This window comes from Poecilia reticulata, chromosome 19 (assembly GCF_904066995.2).
Source record: "Poecilia reticulata chromosome 19, P_reticulata-male-v2, whole genome shotgun sequence".
NCBI lineage: Eukaryota > Metazoa > Chordata > Actinopteri > Cyprinodontiformes > Poeciliidae > Poecilia > Poecilia reticulata.
In genome coordinates, this window is record NC_088848.1 from 9,005,582 (window position 1) to 9,028,711 (window position 23,130).

At 36.6% G+C, this 23,130-nt stretch overlaps 2 protein-coding genes across 4 annotated transcripts; one reads left to right on the plus strand and one right to left on the minus strand.

Annotated features, from left to right (window-relative positions):
• Nucleotides 1-945: 945 nt before the first annotated feature.
• Nucleotides 946-16,831, plus strand: adam9b (ADAM metallopeptidase domain 9b). Of its 3 annotated transcripts, none has more exons than XM_081600398.1 (22): nt 1,073-1,383; nt 1,742-1,848; nt 1,950-2,023; nt 2,498-2,576; nt 2,661-2,737; nt 3,143-3,335; nt 3,423-3,485; nt 5,001-5,072; nt 5,215-5,384; nt 5,503-5,593; nt 7,665-7,795; nt 7,930-8,101; nt 10,889-10,978; nt 11,073-11,268; nt 11,452-11,560; nt 12,991-13,171; nt 13,264-13,350; nt 13,443-13,548; nt 14,853-14,982; nt 15,078-15,177; nt 15,351-15,388; nt 16,219-16,831. In XM_081600398.1, the coding sequence occupies exons 1-22, from the start codon at nt 1,314-1,316 to the stop codon at nt 16,340-16,342; spliced, it is 2,460 nt and encodes an 819-aa protein (XP_081456524.1). In that variant the 5' UTR covers nt 1,073-1,313; the 3' UTR covers nt 16,343-16,831. The 3 variants fall into 3 exon arrangements, with proteins under 3 accessions (XP_081456525.1, XP_081456524.1, XP_008435197.2); XM_008436975.3 differs by having other exon boundaries at nt 1,075-1,383; nt 1,739-1,848; XM_081600399.1 differs by lacking the exon at nt 15,351-15,388 and having other exon boundaries at nt 946-1,383; nt 1,739-1,848; nt 15,078-15,121; nt 16,218-16,831.
• Nucleotides 16,832-17,032: 201 nt separating this feature from the next.
• LOC103481494 (5-hydroxytryptamine receptor 3A-like) lies at nt 17,033-22,830 on the minus strand. The gene is made up of 10 exons (XM_081600400.1): nt 22,763-22,830; nt 21,893-22,059; nt 21,317-21,361; nt 20,953-21,062; nt 19,762-19,931; nt 19,296-19,456; nt 18,894-19,104; nt 18,193-18,375; nt 17,680-17,753; nt 17,033-17,500 (listed from the first exon to the last, which is right to left on the minus strand). The coding sequence occupies exons 1-10, from the start codon at nt 22,800-22,802 to the stop codon at nt 17,264-17,266; spliced, it is 1,398 nt and encodes a 465-aa protein (XP_081456526.1). The 5' UTR covers nt 22,803-22,830; the 3' UTR covers nt 17,033-17,263.
• Between the last annotated feature and the right edge of the window lie 300 nt (nt 22,831-23,130).

Here is a 23,130-nt window from a genome sequence, read left to right on the forward strand (position 1 = left end):
ATGTTAAATGGGTTGTCAGCTTACATGTAATCCTGATTTTATCTTTTGCTTGCTCTACAGTTAGTTTACACTGAAGGTTTTTATTTATATTTTTAAATTTTTGAAGAACCAAAGGGCGACAGAATGTATTATGCTGGAACTAATGTAACACAAATTTATTCATTAAAAACGTTAAGAAAATTGTTCATGCGTTAATATTTCCTCCGGGGCAAGTTTAGAAAAGTATGGGACGAGTTTCACAACCGTCATGATTGAAATTCCTGTGTGATTTACTTTCTTCAGCCCAAGGCTCTTGGGAAAGCATTGAGCAGGGGAATTTACGGCATTTACAAATACAAACTGCCAAATAAAACCGACTCTTGTGGGAGTTTTTATTTATTTATTGGAAATGTAATAATTTCAGGCAATTCTTTTTTTTATTTCTTTACAAATATAAGACGTAACACGCTGTTATCTTGCAGAAGCAGCTTCATTTGGGTTGCCTGGGGGTTAGAGAGGCAGAGATACTGCATATGGCAATGAAAAAACACACAGTGAGAGAGAGAAAAGAATTAAAGATTCAAGTAAAAATAAACTTCTGGCAATTTTTAAAAATTAAGACACATGTTGACTTTTTCACTCTGGTGAGAGGAATGCAGATCCTCATAAAAGATGGTTTGATCAATGAAATCAAACCATCTGTAAACTCAGTTTTTGGGATGAACGGCACTTATATACATATATATATCAAAAAAATTATACTATTTCTAAGTGAAATCAAAATGAATAATAGCGTCAACAATAAATTATTACATTCCTTATGTGCTAAACATCCGAGCTGTTTCTAATATGATCTGAAGATTTGTGCTTTTCCGTTCCTTAAACTATGATGCCATCTTGTGGACGAGTCTGGTAACAGCAGCTGTACCTGCTTTACGGTCCGGATTCCTCTAGCGTTTTATGTCTGTGTGTGGATCTTGTTGCACAGGTTGAAAAAGCGTTCAAATCACGCCCACCTACGGCATCGACTGCTGTACCAGCTACAAAATGGTGCGCACCCATTAGTGTTAAATAGCCGAAGGAAATGACTCATGACAAAACTTTGCCTCGTAAACAACGGCAACAAAGTTTCAGTTGTAAACCTTATCCTTAAAAACATTGTGACTTTTTAAAACAGATTTTACAAGTCACCGATGTGTCATTTTTCTTCCTGGTTTTCCCGGAATACGCCCACCTATCATGGCCACGCCCACTAGAGCACCTGAGCAGAAAGAGACAGACGTTTTATCAGAAGCAGACTTCCTTATGTTGATGTTTTACATTTTTCTACCATCATGATGACCAGGAAACTCATTTACATAGCTTTTATCCTCCACTTCTGTATTTCTGGGATAGAAAACAAAGGTGAGTGATATTTCAATTGTTTTTCTTTGTTTGTTTGTTTGTTGTTGTTTTTTTTTTTTGGTTCGTTTCGAAAAGGAAAAGTTGCTTTAATTCTGTATTCCTCTCAGAGCGATCGGGTCATAGAAGTATTTTTAGTTGACCTTCTCGGGTTTATTGACAGTCCAGCTTCTGGAAGTATGTTCTACTTTAATCGTGTTGTTTTATTTAAGAGATCAAACCGATATTGATTGAAATGTTACCTAATTCAATTGTTCTGGGTGTGTGCTCGGATTGCGTGTGGATTCCTTTCTTAGCGTTTGCTATTCAAAGTGTTCCTTCGCAGCAGTATTTTACAATATTTCCTTTCCACCTCCAGAAGATTTCAGCGGGTTTACATCAAAACTGCCCAAGTACTCCACTGTAAAACCACAAGAGATCAACAACAGGTGGACAAGGAGCCTCAATCGGACCTCACAGACAAAAGAGGTAGTAGGGTCCTGGTGTTATAAATGTTCTTTAACTTCTTTTTTTCTGAGTTAGTATAATTACGTGATTATTTTTTGTTTGTTTTTGTTGTGTTAATATAGGCATATGGAGATAAAGTATCTTACACGCTGATGATCAACAACAAAGAGCATATTCTCCATCTGGAAAAGAACAGGTAGGAACTCATCATCACTGACATTGATGGCAATAGAGGTTCACCTTAATAAAATCAAAACTTTTAAGTTATTTCAGTGATCCAGAGTAATGCTACAATCCTACTTACAGTAGAGACAGTGATTTGTTTTAAGTGTGTATGTTGAAGTGTGATTATGGCTTGTACATAATGAAAACTCAATTCTTTGCGTCATGGCAGTTCTTCCTTCCACTGAACTTTCCAAAAGTCTGAGGATGCTCAGAGTTCTTTAACTGTTTTTAAAGATCTTGGGTGTTGTTCTAAACAACTGAAATTTGTGTTTTTGATTAGCTGTGAGCCAGATTTTCAAAACAAGCAAGCAAACAAAAACCAAAAAAAAACATGTAACACTTTTTAAGTTTAACTTAAGAACTAAGGTACATTTTGGATGATATCATAATTACTGATATTACTATTTTAATCTTCAAAATGATTTTATTTCTCTCTTCTACTCAGAGAATTTTTACACCCCAATTTTGTCCAGTATTCTCGGGATGCCAGCGGTAACTACAATACCTCATATCCAAAACAACATGTGAGTTTCCTGATTGTCCTTTTGTCCTTATAAGAACTGCTTTAAGAAAAAAAAGTGTTAAATTACATTATTCTAAATTTTCAGGTGAACTGTTACTACCATGGATCTGTGGAGGGATACGAAGGTTCAGTGGTTGCGCTCAGCACGTGCTCCGGCCTCAGGTTTCTACCTTTGCTTGGATTATTTGCATGCAGAACATTTTACATTCCAATTGAAGTTTATTTATTTCAGTAACTTAATTAATTAATTACAAAAGTACATCTTCAAACCTTTATTTTTGTTTTTAGGATGATTGTCTGCTTGTAGTTATTGAAAACGTGATCTTTGTGATTTGAATATTTCATCAAACCAACAAAAGAAATAAAAATACAGAAACGTGAACTTAATTAATAGTACATTTTTTGCCTGCTTAAAGGTTGTTATTTTAAAAAGCTTTTTTTAAATCTGACATGTTGTGTCCAGCCTCCCTTTTGTCTGTTGATAAGAAGCATTTCCACAACATAATAATAAAAACAAATACCGATCTACATCATTCCTTTAGCCTGCTGTGCTCTACGTCTCCACAGGGGTGTGATCCTCCTTGGAAACGAGACGTTTGGACTCGAGCCCGTTCCGGCGTCCACCACCAACGAGCACGCTCTCTACCTCCTGAAGGACTCTCATTCCGAGCCAGTGACCTGCGGGGTCGTTAGTGAAGCGACATCGACGCCCAACTATGAACCCTTTGAGCCTGCCCAGTCCATGGCTTCTCTCCTAAGGGTTCGTTCTACATCTAAATGTTTAGAGTGTGACATGGAGGCCTTCCCGTCTAAATCCTTTTCCTTTGACTCATTTTTGTTTCAACAGAGAAAACGCGCTTTACCTCAGACCAGTTACGTAGAGTTGGTGCTGGTCGTCGATAACCTCAGGGTGAGTGTTAATGATTTACTTTTTGTTTTATCGGTAAAATAAATCCTGATTTAACCAATGAACTGGTCTATAGTGATGAACAGACGGCTGACTCAAATGGCGAAGCTCTCGGTTCCTAAAGTTATCTACAGTCACAGGCTTTGGGTCTTTACCGAAAGAACGAGATTCCAGCTGAAAGGAGTTTCCTCTACAGGGTGTCAGGGCTCTCCTTTAGCGATAGGGTGAGAAGCTCAGTCTTTCAGGAGGAACTCAGAGTAGAGCCGCTGCTCCTCCATGTCAAGAGGAGCCAGTTGAGGTGGCTCAGGCATCTGGTCCGGATGCTTCCTGGACACCTTGGTGTTCCAGACACGTCCTTGCTGAAGGGGAACCCAAAGAGCCATGTGTGCTGAAGCAGAGAGACATCGAAAAGTTTTAGGATACCGACCCTTGAGGATTGGAGCTGGAGAACACTGGCTTAGAGAATAATTGTTGAAAAAAAATGTTTGAGTATGGAGTCTTGTAGCAACACAACTGAGACTTTTTTTTTTCCTTGGATGCCCCAGATTGAGGGATTCAATAATCTAGATGTCCTAATGCTTCCGAAGGTTTAGGGGTCATAGTCAAGCTACCACCAGAGCTGCACCCAGATCCTGCTTGTCTTCTTCTCAATTTAGCTGCGCAATCAGCAAAGTCATTGCAGAACTTGTTGGATCTGAGTTCAGGAGCAACAGGTTGTGAGGGATTAGTCATCCTATGAACAATGAGGACTAAAGTCCGGGGATTATTGTGGCTTTTATTGATTATGTCAGAAAGACAGCATAACTTATTTGCTCAAAGGTGATCTTTCACTTTCAGAGAGAACTTTGGTCTCTCTAAATACAGTAGGCCCTGATAAGAATATTCATCTATTAGTCAAAACTGCAACAACAGAGACATTCCTTTAAATCAGCGATCTGAAACTCTAGTTCATAAAGGCCGGTGTCCTGCAACTGGTTTAGACACTTTGTGTAACATCAGTCCAATATTCTATAGTTTTTAACCTATTAAATGTTAATAAATGTGTCCCCTCTAACAAAATGCATTGTTTGTCATTTTTAACAAGACGTTATTTGAAAAATTTTCAAGTGATACACCATAACCTTAAGCTTAATAAATGCATTTAAATGGAAAATTATATGTTTTCTTTGGCCACTTCTCTATAATGTATAAAGTTTATCAGTAAAGAAGGTCGTTTACTTTTTAAACTTCTAAAATTGCTTTCAAAAATCTTTCCCGGCGTTTGCTAAATGCTCACGTTCATCTGTCATCATGTTCATCTTGTTCATCTTCTCCATCTGAGATTTTGATCTTAGTGTAACATTTCTCTAAGAAATAATAATTTGGCAGTCATCGATCTTCTTGTAACATATTGAACTTTTAAACATTGCAATTATGTGACTCAGAGCTATGCTAAAAGGCTGAATCAAATGATTATGTACGTTTATTTTATTGTTGAGAATGTGGTTTATTTTGTAAACATTTGACCTTTTTTAACAGTATAATTACAAGCAACAAAATGAAACGGCAGTCAGAGAGGAGATGGTGCAAATGGCAAACCTCCTGGACGGGGTGAGAGTTTCTGCTGTGTTTGTAGACATCTTTTTTATTCTCCAATTGCTTTGCAGAAGCTCTAGTATCTCTACAATCTCTAAACTAAGAATTGCCTCAATTGTACTGATAATCACTAATGCTAACATTTTTTTTCTTTTAGTACTACAAACCCCTCAATATCCGAATTGTGCTTGTGGGCCTGGAGATTTTTAAGCAAAGCAATCCTTTCAGTGTGGACGGCACTGCTGGACAGGTGCTGGGCGAGTTTGTTAAATGGAGGAAGAGCACGCTGTTACCAAAGATCAGGCACGACATCGGTCAGCTCATTGTGTAAGTAGCATTCGTTTGTCTTTATTTAGCAGAACAAACCGTTAATTTAGGTTTCTGTCTGTGCTTGAGGTTGTTAGAGAAGACTTTAACCTTGTTTATTTCTCCATGTGACTGCCAGCGGTCAGCCGGGAGCATACGGCGGTGGCGTTTTGGGCATGGCCTACGTTGGCACCGTCTGCTCTGTTGCGAGCTCCGGAGGAATTAACGTGGTAGGTTCTGTTTTAACCTCGAACGCCTGCTGACACAACGGTGCTTTGACACGATGAGCTTTTACAGGAAATCTGATACCGTATGCTTTATTAATGGGGGACTGCTGACTGTCTCGAGCTCTAAGTGACACACCGGCGAAACAGGTCTGACTGGAATGCCTCTAACCTCCATGACAAACCTTCTTTCTTTGGGTTACCACATTCTTTAGATGCTTTAGGCACTCTGATTTACAAATGGCTGTGTGTGTATTTATAGCTGTTGCACAAAGTAGAAAGTAACATCTGTAAACTCTTAGTTTGATTTAAAGAGTTGGCATCAAAATGCAAACACTAACTTTAAAAACTAAGTACACCCACTGACTCAGTGGCTGGTGGTTTATCTGCAGAACAACACAAATGTATTTTGATAACACCTTATCAGTTTAACATGCCATTATGAAGGAATATTTTTCCAGTCTCGACTTGCATTGTTTTAGTTTTTTAGATCTGTTTGCATCTATTTTGCACAACTTGCTTGAGGTTTTGTTACAACCTCTTCAGTCAAGTTCAGATTAGTGAGTGCAGTGCCTCGGCTTTTTATTTATTTAGCAAATTTGCTTTAGATTGGTGCTCTTGTTTGCTTAGCTTTCCGCTTCACAGCTTTATTTCCTCTGATTGATGGGTGGCTTCACTTTTCAGAGTGGAGCACTTTGGTTTACTAAGGATCTTGTGACTGCTTAAAATAATTTTAGTTGCGACTCCAAAACCAGCCCATTTCATTAACCTTCCACCACCATGCTACACCATTAATATGCTGTGTTTATGCCGATTTATTGCTCTGTGTATTATGGCACTTAAATAAAGCTTTGATTTCATGTTTTAGAGAAGGTTTCTGAAGTTTAATTAATTTTTATTATATACAAAGTTTGAAACTTAGTTGAGTTGCAACTTTTGCATTATAATGAACCTTTTATTTATTTTTTATTTTTATTATTTTTTGCTTTAACACAGGTAAAACATAAAATCCAGTACTTATTTGGAGCAAATTTGTTAGGCAGGCTTCAAGCTTAGTGGCATCCATATACCTTTCTTATCTGATGCATAATTACATAATAATTTTGAAGCTTTTAACTTTTGGACCTGAGACCTAGTTAATACTCTTCAAAATCCTAAAGACAAGAAGTTATGTATTGCAGATGCATGCTGACCTACATAAACCAGAAAATAGCTGCAAGAAAATATCTACTTGCCTGATCAACTGAAAGTGAGAAACTGAGCTGCATGAGGACCCAAATGTATATTGTTAGTAAGTGCAGTGAAGGTGATGGGATGGGAGGTCAAAACACTGTCAAAACACTGCTAACTGTGTAGCAAAGAGAAGGTCCTGCGGTCACTCAGTGACCATTACATTTATTTATTTCAAGGCTTTTTCACATCTTTACAAAAAGAGACCACAGTCATGGAAGGAACCATACTTGATGTTTTCTATTTGTGCTGTTTTAACTTGCAAAACAGTTCTCAGCACCTTTAACTTCAACTCCTGTTTCACTATTATTAACATATGCTGTTTGTAATCTGTTTTCAATCTGATCATTTTCATTGTACTTAAGAGTTTTGCACTTAAAATGGAGGCTGTTGGATGTCCTCCACATGTGAATAATTTTTTCTTACTATTATTATTCAGACTTGGCGTTATAGACATGCCTAGAATCATAAACATTACCAAAACCTGGCAACTGCCAAAACAATGGATTTTATTCAACTGGCTAAAAACAAAATACATTTGCTTAGTAAAATCCAGTTGTTGTTCTCAGTTCTTATGGAAGCAGGAAAATGAACTTTTCTACACCAAGTACAGTTTTAGCTCAGCTTTCCTTAACAAATAAACTCGTACAATATTATTTTAAATCGTATTTACTCAATTTTAAGGATTATGCAAGATCTAGATGTGTTTTTATTGTGAAACGCAAAATCTTAGAAGCATAAACCTTTGCCAGATCTCTACCATGGCTGTATGTTTAAAAACAGATCTTTTTTTCTTTTTAACCTTTGCAGAAGGTTTTTACCTAAATACCATGCTTTATTTTTACAGTACAGCAAAGACAACTTGAATTTTGTTTCCACTGTGGTGGCCCATGAGATGGGCCATAACCTGGGCATGAATCACGACTCCAGTGGCTGCACCTGTGACGGAAAGAGCTGCATCATGTCAGGGGGCGCCAGGTAAAACATTATCCACCTATTGTACTCTATATACATATTACTTTCATAGCTTTTCATTAAAACAACATAGAATTTTCACATTACTTTGGTTTCACTCTAGTCCACTTTGTTTGTTTAATCCTGTTATTTTGTAGTGGTGCCGTCCAGTTCAGTAAATGCAGCGAGCAGGACTTTGAGGCTTTGATTGTCCGTGGGGGAGGTGTGTGTCTTAGAAATCAGCCTTCGCCATCAAACGTGATTGGCACCGCTGAATGTGGCAACGGACGCCTGGACAAAGGAGAGGAATGCGACTGTGGCACAAAAGAGGTAAAGAAGTTAGAAAATTGGGTGACGCTACATTTGACGGGTTGTGAATAAGACTGACATGACCAATGACTGATCATATGTCATAAATATGTCATAATAGTAGTCATAATAATGTCATTAAGTGTTATTACACTGTCAAAAACATTAACAAAACAGTAATTATTTCACCCTACCTGAAATAAAGCGGAACAAGTACAACCAACAATAAAGATTTCATTAAGTTTTAAAAATCATTAAAAATTCCTCTTACATCAAGTTGAACAAGTATCACCAGTTATTACAATGTCATTAAGTGTTATTACAGCGTCAAATGCTATATTAACAGTCATTAATATTATCTCTTGCCTCCAGTCAAATGAAACAAATAGCAACAGTTATGATGATGTCATTAAGTGTCATTAACATTATCTCTTACCTACATAATTTTAAAGTTTAATCTGTAATACTTTTATAACAAATTTATGACGGATCATGATTTCTTGGTTAATGTCAAGTTGTCATAATGAAGACATTTTGAATAATGTCAACTTTATATTAAAAGTGTCATGATTTACCGAATGACACTTTATGACACCAGTCATAAATATTCATAAAGACATAAAGGTGTTATGTCATGTTTATGACAGCAATATTCTAATCTAATTCACACCCCGTCAAATAGTATTACTGAAAATTGTTCTTTGTTTTTGTTGGACTTCTGGACTTTGCAAACTGGTACAGAAGCTTTAGTGGAGAGTAACAAATGTGCCTACTGTGTGAATTTGACACAGAAACTGTGTAGATGTATCCTTTCTGTGGACAATAATTCACACATCAAAGTACGTCGCTGAATTAAATTTAACTGAAGTAAGTAGTGGTTTATAGGTCAGAGTTAGGCCTCCTTCTGACCTATAAAACACCAGTGATGAGTTAAAAATCAACCAGAACATGGACAGTATTTCCAGGTTCTTGAAGATATGTTCAGGGTTGTACCACAAAGTTTCCATACTGTCTGAGCATGCTCAAAACCTTTACAGGGATCTGATTAGGTATCTTGTTGGCAGCATTTTTTTATTTCAAGTATGGCATAGAGGAGATTCATAACAGCAGTAGATTGTGTAGTTGGGCTCCTGCCAGTGCTTGAACAATAAGTGTGCTGGCAGCACTTTCAAGTAATAATTCATTGTAACAGCCAGAGGCAAGTCAGATCTTGCCTTTGCCAGAAAAGATCTCCTCGAGCAACAGCAATGAAAGACCTCAACTTCAAATAGGAGTGCCGTACGTGTATGCCTTATACAAAGAAATCACTGTGCCCTGGCTGTGGTGTGTAAAAGGGCTTCCGGCTGAGGAGAACTGTGCACACCTCCAAATTGCACATAGGCTAGGTACTGGGAGACCATAGTATGGTATTTGTTTTTCAGGCTGACATTTTACCTGAAGAGTTACAATAGAAAATCCCTTTTTGTAAAGAAGCAGTGTGAGTGGAATAAAACATTAATAACAAAATGCTATTGTAATTATAATTGTTGCGCCATTTTGAGTTTCAGAGCTCTCCTCTGAGTGATGTAGACTGTCATTTTTTATTATTTTTTTAAATGGCAGTAAAAAAACAGAAACACATTGTGCCTGTTGTCTGCACAAATATTTCTGACCTCACCCATCAAAGTATGTCTTTTTGATTTTTAAGTCCCTGCTTCTGATGCTGCTACCCCATCAGATCATGGCAGACATGTGGAAGAGATGTAGCGTCTTGCTGCAAATACTGTAGGAACTAGTTTTCCTCCAGAAGTATATTTTACTCTCTTCTCACAGATGGCTGCAATTGTGTCTCGAGTCCAATCTAGTTATCTGGTTGGACAACCGAGATATGAGATATTTATACTCCTTTACCGTAACCACTTCATCTTCCACGAGGGAAATAGTGTTTGACCTATTCCGACTTCTCCTCGTTTGTACAATCGTCTCTTGTTTCGTTAACATCCAAGACAAGAGGGTTGTTTCCACACAGGAAACAAAGAAGTCAAAAAGTTATACGCAAATTCTTGTCCGTCTCTGATTAGTCATCTGAGTATTTCTGCTGACCAGTGGACTTAGACTTGTTATGCAATACGGATGTGCACAGAGTGAAAAGGAATGATGAGAGTACAGTGCTCTGTGGTTCTCCTGTGCTGCTGATGCACTAATTGTCTTTTGGAGAATCTGACATAGCAAAAGTGTTCCTTGCTTTTAATGTTGACTTTAAGTTGCTGCTCTGCCAACAATTCCCAACCATTCCTTCTGTCACTTCCTGAAGTTTCTTTCCCTTGTTAAGTTCCTTCCTTTTTCTAATATTAACATTATGTTACTGTTCTACACTCCCCAATAACTCCTTCTGTCCCTCCCTGAAGGCTTTTCCCCCTGTTGAGCAGTTTCTAAAGGTCACAGGTGATCCAGGCTTCGCACCTTTAAAATATAGTTAAAAAAAGCCAATTTGAAAAATATGTATCAAGGCAACTCTGTTTAAAATTTTTAAAAAGGAGTTCCCTAATGAAGTATTAGAGAACCACTTTTGAAGTTTCCAAAAACATACAAGTGATGTATGTATTTTTAATTGTTATTATTTTAAATTTTTTTTGTTATCATTGTATGCTATGGTTTGGGGATCGATAAAGTATTATCTATCTATCTATCTATGTATGAATGAGATTGTCCACTGTTCTTTTATTTGAGATGTTCTTACTTATTGTGTGCATTTTTCAGAGATAAAACATAGTTAATTGTGGATGTATAGTATGCTGCTATAGTTTGTTCCCTTTTTGTTTCATACAGGAATGCAAGAATGAGTGCTGTGATGCTGCCACCTGCAAACTGACTCGTGGTTCCTCTTGTGCTCATGGAGGCTGCTGTGACAAATGTCAGGTCTGCAAACCATTTCAGTACAGGTGAAATTTCATCACTTTTGCCCTCGCCATGTCAAAGCGACTAATTTTACTTCCTTGTCTCTGGTTGGTAGCTCAAAGTGTCTGGAACTCAGTGCAGAAATTCAGCCGACGTCTGCGATCTTCCGGAGTATTGCGACGGCAAATCTGGATTTTGTCCTGGAAACTTTTATTTCATGGATGGGCTGCCCTGCAAAAACGATGCAGCCTATTGCTACGAAGGACGCTGCCAGACGTACGATTACCAGTGTTTATATCTGTTTGGAGCAGGTATGTTCTGATGTAATCGTTGGAGAAATCAATGTGGCTTATGTCGTTACTGGTGCTGGTCACTTCTCGCTCTATTATTGTTTTTGTAAACAATTGAAATGATTGACGTATGTTTTGTTCTCATGTTTAGTAACTGAATCTCTCCTCTTGCTGCTAATATCTGATACTTTCCTTTTTGAACAGGTGCAAAAAAAGCAGATGATATTTGTTTTGAATACGAAAATGTAAAGGGGAATGTGTTTGGGAACTGTGGCATCACCAGCAATGGAGGCTACATCAAATGTACCGTGGCGTAAGTACTTAAAGTTCATAAGTTTTAGGTGTGGGTCAGTAAATTAAAATATCATCCAAAAAATTGTCTTTTCAGTACCATAATTCAAAATCTGTCACATGCAACACATTAAAATAATGTTTACTGTGCATAGACATACCAAAAGACATACAGGTAAGTCATTTCTTGTCATGACTTGCTGCGTCAGTGCGGCATGTTCCAGAAGGAATCACATTGTGCGTCTACTGAGATCATCAGGAGGCCTGGGTTGCTTTAATAGCAGCTTTAAGCTTGTATATATTTGGGCTAGTGTCTCATCTTTTCCTAGATTTCTTTTTAGGTAATTAGAGATTCCACAGACATTAAAGCAGGGATTTGGTACTTTTAACATTGTGGGAAAGTATTGCTGAAAAATGAAAACCTCATTGACCTGAAGCTTCCCGGCAGACGGAAGCATGACGTTCATCAGACAGACCTGCACTAACAGATGACAGGAACTTGCAAAACAAACTTAAAGCTAAACTTTATCCAACTCCATTCAACAGTCATTCTCTGTAACCTTGATTTCTAAATAAAATGCAAACTTTACTTCCCTCTAAAAAGAGAACCTTAAACCACAGAGCAACAGCTGAGGTTTTCTTTTTCTCCCACCGCCCACGTAAAGCACATCTGACATCTGGTGAATCAGATATACAGGAACTGTGAAAGCCCATGCTTTGGATACTTATTTAGCACTGATTGCTTCTTTAGGAATGACTACTTTGAGGCTTACCCTCCCTGTGAAGGTGCTACGGAAATTATTAACAAAAAGGGTAGAGAAACTGATAAGAAATGAGAAAGATCAATCTTTGCCTTTAAATAATTTATTTCGAAGGCCTGAAGCGTTCGAAGGCTCTGTCACTGAAGGCAGATGAGTAAAGAAGAGCCCAGTGGGACAGCTGCATACATTTCAGTTAAAACCACATCCTGTTTTGACTCACACACATACTGGAAAAGGAAGCACAAGGGGGAAAACTTAATAAAAACTTGACAACTTGCATAGACACCTACTTTAAACCTTCCTTGCACTCTGTGATTGTCACATATGTTATCTGACCGCTCAAATGCACATGCTTCCTGCATTACGTGTGCTTAGAAAATCGCTTACATGCATACCAAATAAAATAGAAATGCAGAAATACATACTCATTTTTCCACTTCAAAGGGTATCAGTTTTTCATAAAATTTCTTTATGAAAAATATTTTTTTTAGTTGGTCTTAACTGTTTATTTATGTGGAAATTAAGATTTAGTTTTTCATCAGCTGGCTATTGATTTCTGTAATAAGAATTACAGTTTTATTTGAATTACCGAGATGCAAGTAAACTGCAAATCTTGAATAAAATAGAAATAAAGTGGCATCTAGTGGAATAAAAAAAATACTTTGTAGTAACATTAGTGTATCTTTTTCAGGAATGCCAAATGTGGAAAGGTGCAGTGCACTAACGTGGATTTAAACAACCACCCTGCTGGTGCCCAAATCAGCATCGAGATAGTTCAGGGATCCAAATGTATCAATGCAGACTTCAACCTTGGAACCGACGTTCTGGATCCAGCTTATGTTAAACCCGGCAGTCCGTGCGACAAAGGAAAGGTGAGCCAGTAATATTTAACATGTTCTGCTGAGGTGACGGAAATGAAATGGCAGATTAAGTTTGACTGGATGTTTTCGATCCTCTACTTTAGACGTGCGTGGACTTCAAGTGTGTGAACGCGTCAGTTCTGGACCCAAAGCTGGGCTGCGATGCACAGACCACCTGCAGTGGACGAGGAGTAAAACGAGCCTTTAACTTTTTTATAAACTCTTTTATCAGTCAATATTGAAATGCCAGACACTTTTTCATGGCTGTTTTTCATTCATCCAGGTGTGTAACGATCAGGGACACTGCCACTGTGACAACGGTTGGGCTCCACCCAACTGCAACAAAGCAGGCCGAGGTGGGAGTGTCGACAGCGGTCCTGCCATGATAGGTACATTTATATTCTTTAAATACATTTAAATTCTTTAAATGTGCATGCAAAGTTGTAGAATCGATTTAAGGTCACCTGCAGAGTTTTAGTCTAAGCTTTGTTTGGGAGTGATTATCATAACCGTTTTGGTTTTTTATTAACTGATTTCAACTGGATGTTGATCAACTACTAACCTTAATTAGGTTTGAAAACAAGAATTTAGTTCACATGTTGCCAAATTTGTAAAATGAATCTCACGTAGATGTAGAGAAACCCAAAACTTTTGGTAGTTCATTTAAATTGGTTGGTTTCTCGGTACTGATCCATCTTTTAGACATAATCCACAGAACTTGGTCTTTGCATAAGCAGCGTTGGCCTACTTTATCTTTCCTGAAATCATTTAGGAAGTGTTTGTGATCTATGGGAATTTGGACATGTTTGTTTTTTGTTTCTCCTTTGGCATCAGTTGCAGCATGATACCTCAGGGTGAAGCTACCACCACCATGCTTGAGAGCTTGATCATAAAATGTTTCTTGAAAAGGGATTTGGCATGCATATGTGGGTAGCTTATCAATTATAGTTGAAGTTGATGATTTTCAGAATGAGTTTTCTTCTTTTGGGTGGTCAGCAGTCCATGGTGGACAATAGTGTTCAGGGAATTTTATTGGTAGTTCTTTGTACCCACACATCCTAAATCAATTTCCCATCAAATAGTTTTATGACAATAGTTGTAGCTTGGACACAGCTGGATCTGCCATCAGCAGAATAATTCTCAAAACTGATTTTGAAGTAAATAAAGCAGGATAGGTAAGAATTTCTTCTCAGTTGTATTGATAGTTTGTGCTCCGTATTTACTGCTCTGATTTTTAAGGAAATCAATTTAAGTGAATTTCAGAAATTCAACAAAGAGTAGTCGCATATCAAGCCATAATTATGCCAGGAGTTGGTTAATGATTGTAAGTTGTATCTTAAAAATGGGAAATGCATAATAAATTCAAACTTGTTCTTTAAAAATACATTGCAGTTTTTTAGTTTTTGGATGTTTATGATTATTTTTTAAAGCACATCAACAGATTGATGTATTTATTCTCCAAAATGAGCCCATTAGACATCTAAGCAAACCTGTTTAGCAGATGTCGATTAAAACTTAGCAGTTTCATTAAGTTCATATTTGTTGCTTGTTGCATTTCTTGGCGAATCATCTCTGAGAGCAATAGTGTCCTTTTGAAAACTTTTTGAAACCTGAAACTACAACTGCTGTTCAGAAAAACATCTTAGACTTGAACGACCGCTGTTCTTCCTTTACATGTGAACCTCTGTCTCAGATTACTCCCTCAGGAACGGGCTGTTGATCTTCTTCCTGTTGGTTGTCCCTCTTCTCGTCGCTGCCATTCTGGTGCTGCTCTACGTGTTCAAAAGGGATTCCCTAGACATCTGCTTGAAACGAGGAAGAAAGTAAAATAAAACGATGTCTAACTTACAACACGCATTCATATAGTCTTTCAAAATGTTCATGTTTTTGAGAAAATCTTTCCTTTTCTTGTTTAAAGAAAACGCAGTACAGGAAACAGAAATGCAAATGCACCAACAAATGGTAACGTTCAAACAGATGTGACAATTCAGCCTCCAAGACAGGTTCCACCTGAAAGGGTAAGTTTACATGTCAAAGTAGTCACAGCAGCAGCTTCATTATTTTTTTATTTAAAAGACATTTGTCAGAAATAATGTTTCAGTTCATATCTTCCTGTTTTGCTTTTTGTTTTATACATATCTAACTGGATATTTCTTGTTTTCTTTTTGTGTGTTTCTGTATTTAACTCCAGCCTCCAGTTCCAACAGTGACCTCTGTTCCCATTTCAGGGTATGCATTTTACTTTTCAAAACATATTTAATATCCGTGAACTTGGGTTTTTATTAATTTTGTATTAATTCAGTTATGTTTTTTTTTATCAAGTTTATAATTCACAAAAAATCACCTCAATGTTTTTACTAGGCAAAATAATTAAAATATATAATCAAATCAGTGCAGATTCTAATTTATTTAAGTGCTCCAGTTTATGCAGTTTGATCAAATTTTGTTTATATTTCCAGTTGGTAAAATTAAAAGTTTTCGATCTTTGGAAGAATACGAAACAACATGGATTAATTAACCCTTTCATGCATAAATAATGATCCTATGTGTCAGGATTTTTTTCCAAAAATTTTTTCCGTTAAGGCATAAATAAAAAGGTAGGAAAAGAAACTTTGTAAAAAATATACATATTTATTGTCATTTTTTTAGGTGATAAATTGTAATTTTCTCCAAATACAAAGTTGTTATTTGAAAAATACACCAGTAGTATTGTTCTTTAGGGATTATCTGATGTCTCAATATTTTTTTTTTACCTGTAAGAGTCGTCAGTCGAAGGAGGAACCGAGTTGGTTGGCATGCCTTTTTGTCTGTCGGCCATATGGGATTTAACAAAAATAATTTCTTGCTTTTGCAGCTGATGGCCAGTAGTTGATAGCGTATTTTATGATGTATTGGTGTCCACTTCAATGGTCTGTATGCATTTAGACCATAAAAATATAGAAGAAGCAGAAGAAAATGGCTTTTAGACAGCTGTCCAGTGTAGTCACCACTATGCATGAAAGGGTTAAAGCCTTTCATTGCTCAACTTACAGCTTTAAATGAGCCAAATATACTGTCAGTTTCAGGTATGGAGAAGTGGATTACTGGACCCAGGAAGCAAACGAGGCTCCTTCCCGACCTCCAGCTCCAGTTCAGGGCCCAGGAGTGCCAAGGCCGATCCCCGTTAAAGACATCGCAAACTGATGCTCACTTTATGTCAGGGACGCTGTGAGTGTATGAGTGTGTTTCTCAAAAAGAGACTGTTTTAAACCACTGTGACAATGAGACACTCACTGGAACTTGTATGCACTCTAAAGCTGACTGTAATATTTGTATTTGTGGGTTTGGATGCACCTTGTAAGTATCGGAGTGGGTGGGTTTTATTTGGTCTTTATCACTTTGTGTTAAATCAGCCACATGAATTGTTTATACAAGAAAAAGAAAGAATTTTATGGATTTTCTTCCAACATGTTTTTAAAAGGTTGTTAGTTTTGAGTGTTGATATTGTAATATTGCCCGGAAGATTGCAATAAAGTTAGTTTAAATTTATTTTACACATGTGAGCTTCTCATGATGTACATTTGGTCCTTCATAATTTTTGAAGACAAGATGCGCTGTTTGCCGAAATAAAAACATGAAAGTTTTTTTGATATTGATTTTACTGAAATAAAAGATGCTGGATGTGGATTTATATCATGTTTACATGTTTTTAAGGTTATTTCTTAAAATACAGCTGCATTTCATTATTGATTTATCAGTGCATTTTATTAAGCTTATGAAGTGAAACTCATGTAATCATAACACACAAGATACATTTATATATGTATACACTGTATATTTCTTTCTGTTCATTTTGTTGACATTGGCTTACTTTCAATAAAAACCCCAAAATCAGTTTTCTCAGATAATCGTAAATCTCGGCCTCATTCAGCCCATAATGCTGCTGAAGTGTCAAAGAAACCTGGTTGCTTTAACAGCAGACGATGTCATGGGTCCAAATCATTACTGACTGAGGAAACGTAACGGTACGACTGATGCCTACTGGGCATTTAAATGCCTATATCAAAACAAGTTTACCTTTTAATTAGCATAAACTAAAATGTTTCTTAGCCTGAAACAAAAACCTTATTCATCGGCAGCAGTCCAGATGGAAAACATGAGACCCAAGAACAAGCTGGAAGCTGTTACATAGAGTATAAAGTAAGCTCGGTTGATGATGTTAATCTTTCTGGTCCAAAAGCCAGGCTTCCCTTCTTCCTTGGTGTTGTTCGCAAGCAGAGACAGCATCCTTGTCAACTCCTTCAGTCCATCTGAGAAGTTGACAAACTCCTGCAGCTGCTCCGTCAGTCGGCTGCTGCAACCCTGGAAAGATGATGACCCGGTTAAAAACTGAGATTCTAAAAATTATAATTAGACAGCAGGCCACTTTATGAGCTCTTTTGTTTTCTGACACAGCAAACTATAAGGAATGAGTGTGAGTTGACGCTGAAATCAAAACACTTTTGCTCAAGCAGTCTTTCCAGTGGGGGTCTAATACCAACCTGCCCCAGGTCATTTGGCATCTTGTCTGCAGACACACCACAGATACATGGACACCCAGACCAGTTCTTCTCTTCTAGAGGAAACAGATGAAGCACATTGTGCCTTCAGGTGTGCTGATTTTAGAATATTTGGAAGGAAAAAGATAAGGACTTTCTTTCTCTCACAGACTGGTAGTTTAGTCCTTCATTTGTGTTGTGTTTTTCTATTAACATTAAATATATAAACATAACATTATTTTTACTATAAGTTTTTAACAAGTGTAAAATACTGAAGCTTGAAGTTCTCTTTTACGTCTTGACCAAATTCAGCACAGTTTCCAGATCGAAATGAATCGTCTCAATTGGATCCAGATTGTACTGAACATGTACAGAAAATATCAGAAAGTGTTTTTAAATAGAATTTTTAGTCTTGTTCAACTAAATTTTGTATTAGTGTTAAGTTTGTGTTTTACCTGACATTTTCTTAAGAGCTTACTAGTTAAAAGTCCAGAGCACATAAACTACTCTTCTTACCTTTCTCACAGCTTCGGTAGTTGGCATTTCTATCTTCACTGTCAGCACAACCGTCTTCCAAACTGTGTCGTTTGTTCATCTCATTTTCCTGGGATTCAGACTCAATGTCCATCAGATACATCATCAAAATCGTCTCCAGGAGGCTGAGGAACATCAGCGCAAAAATCCCAATGCAGTAGACCGCTGGCGAGACGTTATTACAAAGATGGTGACAATGAAGAAATCACCACTTAAAATATTTGACAATGCTGCTGAAACAAGTTATTCAAAACTTTAAACATAAAGTGGGAAACAAGTTTATCACAGTAGTAAACTAATAAAAACAATGATCCTTATGTTTCATTCCCATTTTCCACATGACTTTGAAAGATAGTCAACAAATGTTCAGTTGTGTTGAGATTGGGGATCTGGGAAGACCATTCCAAAACCTTAATATTAGCCTCGTTAACGTCTTCCAAAAACAATTTACGTATTTTTACAAAAGTCCTGTTACAGTTGTATGAATATTTTTTGTTTTTAACTGATTGAAATTGTATGTTGAATCCATTCTGGAAGGAAAAAAGGCAAGAAACTTTTCAATTTTATCTTTAAAACTTCATTGCATCTTCCCAGAACTTTGTTTTACATTATTAAAATCTCAAAATCAATTAACCTAAAAGCAGCTGCATTCTGTAGACTAGAGCAGGACTTGATCCACTTACCAATCAGCGGGATCTTGTCTGACGATGACGGCAGAATGTCATTGAGAATGAGCTGCATCACGGTGACAGCCAGCAGCACCGTGACCTTGAAGCTGATCTTCTCACCGCCTCTGTCTGAGATCAGGAAGGAGGACAAATCCAGGCACAAGAAGAAGAGGACAGGCAGCAGGAAGTTGACAATGTAGAGTATAGATCTCCTTTTCATATAGATCTGTAAAAAACAGATGTTTGGGCATGTCATTGTTCTGGTTTCTAGATCTACTGTAAGTTTAACACGTCACCAATTCACACTAATTCATTCTATAGCACTCCCTGATGCAAATATGTTAGGATTAACAATATCCATTATTTGGAGAAAAGACACAGACTGACTGTAAACATATGAAGTCACCAGTTACTTACAGTGTAAATAATTGTGTCTTGCTGGGATCCAAATGGTTTAACCGTTTTATTGGTAACTGTCATTTTAACAAACAGCCACTCATACTGCGTCCTCATCAACTCACGTGACCAATTAGTAGTCACCGAGGAGTTCATGGAATACAACAGTTTAATTTCCTCAACTGGAATGGAAGAGAAAACAATGTTTTAACCCAGGGAAATGGACACAGCATGCAGCGATACTTTAACAGCAACCTTAACAGCATCAATGCGAGCAGATGGACATAATCTGTCTGATTATCTCATCTGGAAGTTAGTGATTTAAAATTGCTGGTAATCCTCAATGAGCTAAAAGAGTAGTATAAGATAAAAATCTGGTTCAAACTATGTGTTGTAAAGACTCACACAATCAGCACTAAAGCACTAGTCATCACAGAAAATTAAAAACATGATTGAAAAATAGAAGAACAGCTTAAAACCGACTTACCGGAGTGAACAACTGATTTAATTGAGAGAGTGCAGCTCTGAACGTCAAATGGGAATTTAAAAACCTGCATCATGCATGTGCTGACCATCACCTGATCATTCTGGACTAAAACTGTACCACTGCTGTTGATGGTGAGGTGAGGACTTGGAGGGGCTTTATCCTTTTCTGTCCTGCAAAACAGAAAAGTTTCATTTATGACACATGCATTCAGGACAAAGCAACACTTTGTCAGCCAGCACCAGACTGTGGATAGTGTAACTTTCATCTCTTATTTTTCCACCACTGTGCTCTTTTCTTTTGGTAATGTACAAATGTCAACCTATGGGGATATTTACCAGTTCACACCCATATTTTGTACTCATGCTTTCTTGTCCTTTCCTTCTCATTTTGTTTGGAAAGCTTTGTACCCAATGTTCTTAAATTACTTCCTCTGCTGATTGTAGTCAAGTATTTTGAAACATATATGAAGAGAAACAGTGAGATCATCATTCTAAGTTGACAAAATTGTGACCTTTTAAGCTTTCCGTAGTCCAGTACTTGCTCTCTGCTGCAGATGTAACTCACTGTAAGCTAGATATCTTTCACAATTATTAGTTACATATATTTTAAACTCCCTGCTTGTCTTTGTATATCAGCCCCTTTTCCTGTGAGTTTTGTGATCAGAAACTCACATAATCATGTGACTCCTGTGAGTTTCTGTTTGTTTTTTTCCTTCCCATTCCTGAGTAGCTGATTCTTCATGTTGACTCTCCAAACAACACACGGTAGTGCAAAGTGCCTTAAAAGGTGCCATGAAAGTTATCTTTATAGACTTATTTTCTGTTGACAACAAAATACAACAAATCTTTGGCTCATGTGATTTATTCTTCATCTGATATCCTGTATGAGATTGTAATGACTGGAATGAGATGATTCAGCCACCAGTCACTTAGAAAGGCTCAATTATCTCACCAGTCTGACCCCTGGGGATTCTCCACTTTGCCTTGCTGAGCCACTTTGAGGACTCTTTAAAGGGCTGCATGAGTATTGTGTCATTATTTTCTCCTTCGCCACTCGTTTTCTTGTACTCTTGGTATATATTTTTTGTTAACAGTGTCAGTGTTTGGCATACAGTCCAAAAGTCATCATTTAGCTGTTTGGTATATTAGTTTTGTTTAAACAGAGCAAGTGCATGCATATCCATACACTTACATTTCTTCAATGGTGAGATCTGGCTTCCACAGAATATCTGTGGGAATAGTAACTTTTGTGATGTTACAGAATTTACTGGGATCCCATGAAATGAAGTCATTCTGCCATTGCTATGGAGAAAAGTAAAGAATGTGATCACAAATTTGAATATTACACAAAATTTGGAAATATAAACATTTTATAAAGCTTGAGGTCCAAAATTGGGTCGAAGAACCTCCAAAAGCAGGCTTTGCGTTGACCTTAACTTGAGTCTCCACTGGAGAAATCTGACATTCATTTAAAATGTCCTACATTCTACAAATTGCATAATTACCTTAATTATAATTTGTTGCTCAGAGAAATATGAATAAAAGATAATACTCACCATAATTATCCAAACATATGGTACAAATGTCTGGTCAATCTCTCTCTGCAAACAAGCATATTGGTGAAGACCAGAAAAAAAAAAAATTAAAGTGACCATTATGTTTTCAAATTAGGTGAATTAAAAACATATGTACTGTATTTTCACTAAAAGGTGGCACAGTAACAAAATGTTTGTCCTTTGCTAGTGTAAAAGAAGAACACAAGGAAAGATGTAACAGCTGAAGTATTAACTTGTTTATTTAGTTTGCACAAAAGTTATCATATAATAGCATATGTAGCTGATACATGTAGTTAGAAAAGAGTTTGAAAATGCTTCTGCAGTTATATTGCAACAATTTATTTTTAGCTATTTCCTTCTTGTGACTGTTTGTGCAGACATTTACTATTTTGAATTCTTCAATAGATTTCAGCACTTCAAAATATTAATCCTGGCAAATGGTAGACACAACAATAAAGGTATATTGTCAGAATTGACAGTATTGGGTTATTCTAGTGAAAGTTGAAGGAAAAGAAAACTTAGCTTTGCACATATTTATCACTCAGATATATGAAATTTGGCAATTTCCCAACTTACCACATCCAGGATAGCATACAGCAATACTTCCAGATGGACCTCTGTGACTTTTCTGAAGTCTTTCACAGGTCGGGTCAAGGAATACAGATCATTGCCTCTGTTCAGGTTCAGGTAGTTTAAAACCTCCAGATAACTACACACTCTTTCAAAGGAACCCACTTCTACGACTTCAAACACAAAGAGACAAGATAGATCCAGGCACAATGGCACAAAAATACAAACATTTCTTCTATAAATTACAGCTTTATCTGTGTTATTTACTTGTGATTTTGAAATTAATTCATAATTTATGAGTCTCTCCTGATCAGTACAGAGAGAACTCACATTTTATCGATTAAATGTCCAATGTTTGAACATAAATGTGCACTTATGGTTAACCATAACAATGCTTTTTACATTCCCCAGAGTCTGACAAGAACCTCCAGTTCTGATGTAGTTACCATAAGTAATTACAATACAGCAATGGTCAAAAATAAAATAAAATAATCTATTTGTTAAGTATAAAGGAACCTGTCTTTATGAGTAATTATTGTTTAAACTATTTTTAGCTTTGCAAGATAATATTACACAGGTTCAACTGTTTCAGAATTTCTTTGTAAAAACCACCACCACAAAAAAAAACAAAAAAAAACTTTAGGTTTATAAAATAAATATAATTTAATAGGGGATGGAGGCTGCTTCTGCTAGTAGAGAAATATTGCAAATAAAAATGACCGCACAGTAGTCTAGAAAACATATTCTGTAGTAACACAATCCTGATATATTATTCTAAGTTTTTAATAATAATAATAATAATAATAATAATAATAATAATAATAATAATAATAATAATAATAATAATAATAATAATAATAATAATAATAATAATACCTATGAGGAGGAAGTGAAGAATGAAGTCCCTCAGCAACATTTCTATGAAGTCCAGGCACTATGATGGTTGAACAGCAAGTGTGCAAATGAGATCATTGCAGAAATATTATACGGCCAAATCTTTTAGGCAAGGGGTGGGCAAACCTCATCCCTAATCAATTTCTATGATATGATGGGTTTATTTGTTTATTTATCAGTATAAACATGAAATGCTTACACCAATATCTGGCGCAGTTAAGATTCCAAAAAGTTTTTGTTTTTTTAATTAGAGAAAATTGAAATGTGGAGGGAAATTTGATTTTCATTTGGCAATTTTACAACTTTCCTTAAGTAAATGGTTCATACTTGAAAGATAATAAATATGGTTG

Coding starts and splice junctions, on each gene's coding strand:
- adam9b (XM_008436975.3), top strand. CDS start 1,314: ATGATGACCAGGAAACTCATTTACATAGCTTTTATCCTCCACTTCTGT. Junction 1,849..1,949: donor GGACCTCACAGACAAAAGAG/GTAGTAGGGTCC, acceptor GTGTTAATATAG/GCATATGGAGATAAAGTATC. Junction 10,979..11,072: donor GCTGCTGTGACAAATGTCAG/GTCTGCAAACCA, acceptor TCTGGTTGGTAG/CTCAAAGTGTCTGGAACTCA.
- LOC103481494 (XM_081600400.1), bottom strand. CDS start 22,802: ATGTTGCTGAGGGACTTCATTCTTCACTTCCTCCTCATAG. Junction 19,105..19,295: donor AAGACACAATTATTTACACT/GTAAGTAACTGG, acceptor TGTTTTTTACAG/ATCTATATGAAAAGGAGATC. Junction 17,754..18,192: donor CTACCGAAGCTGTGAGAAAG/GTAAGAAGAGTA, acceptor TGTTTCCTCTAG/AAGAGAAGAACTGGTCTGGG.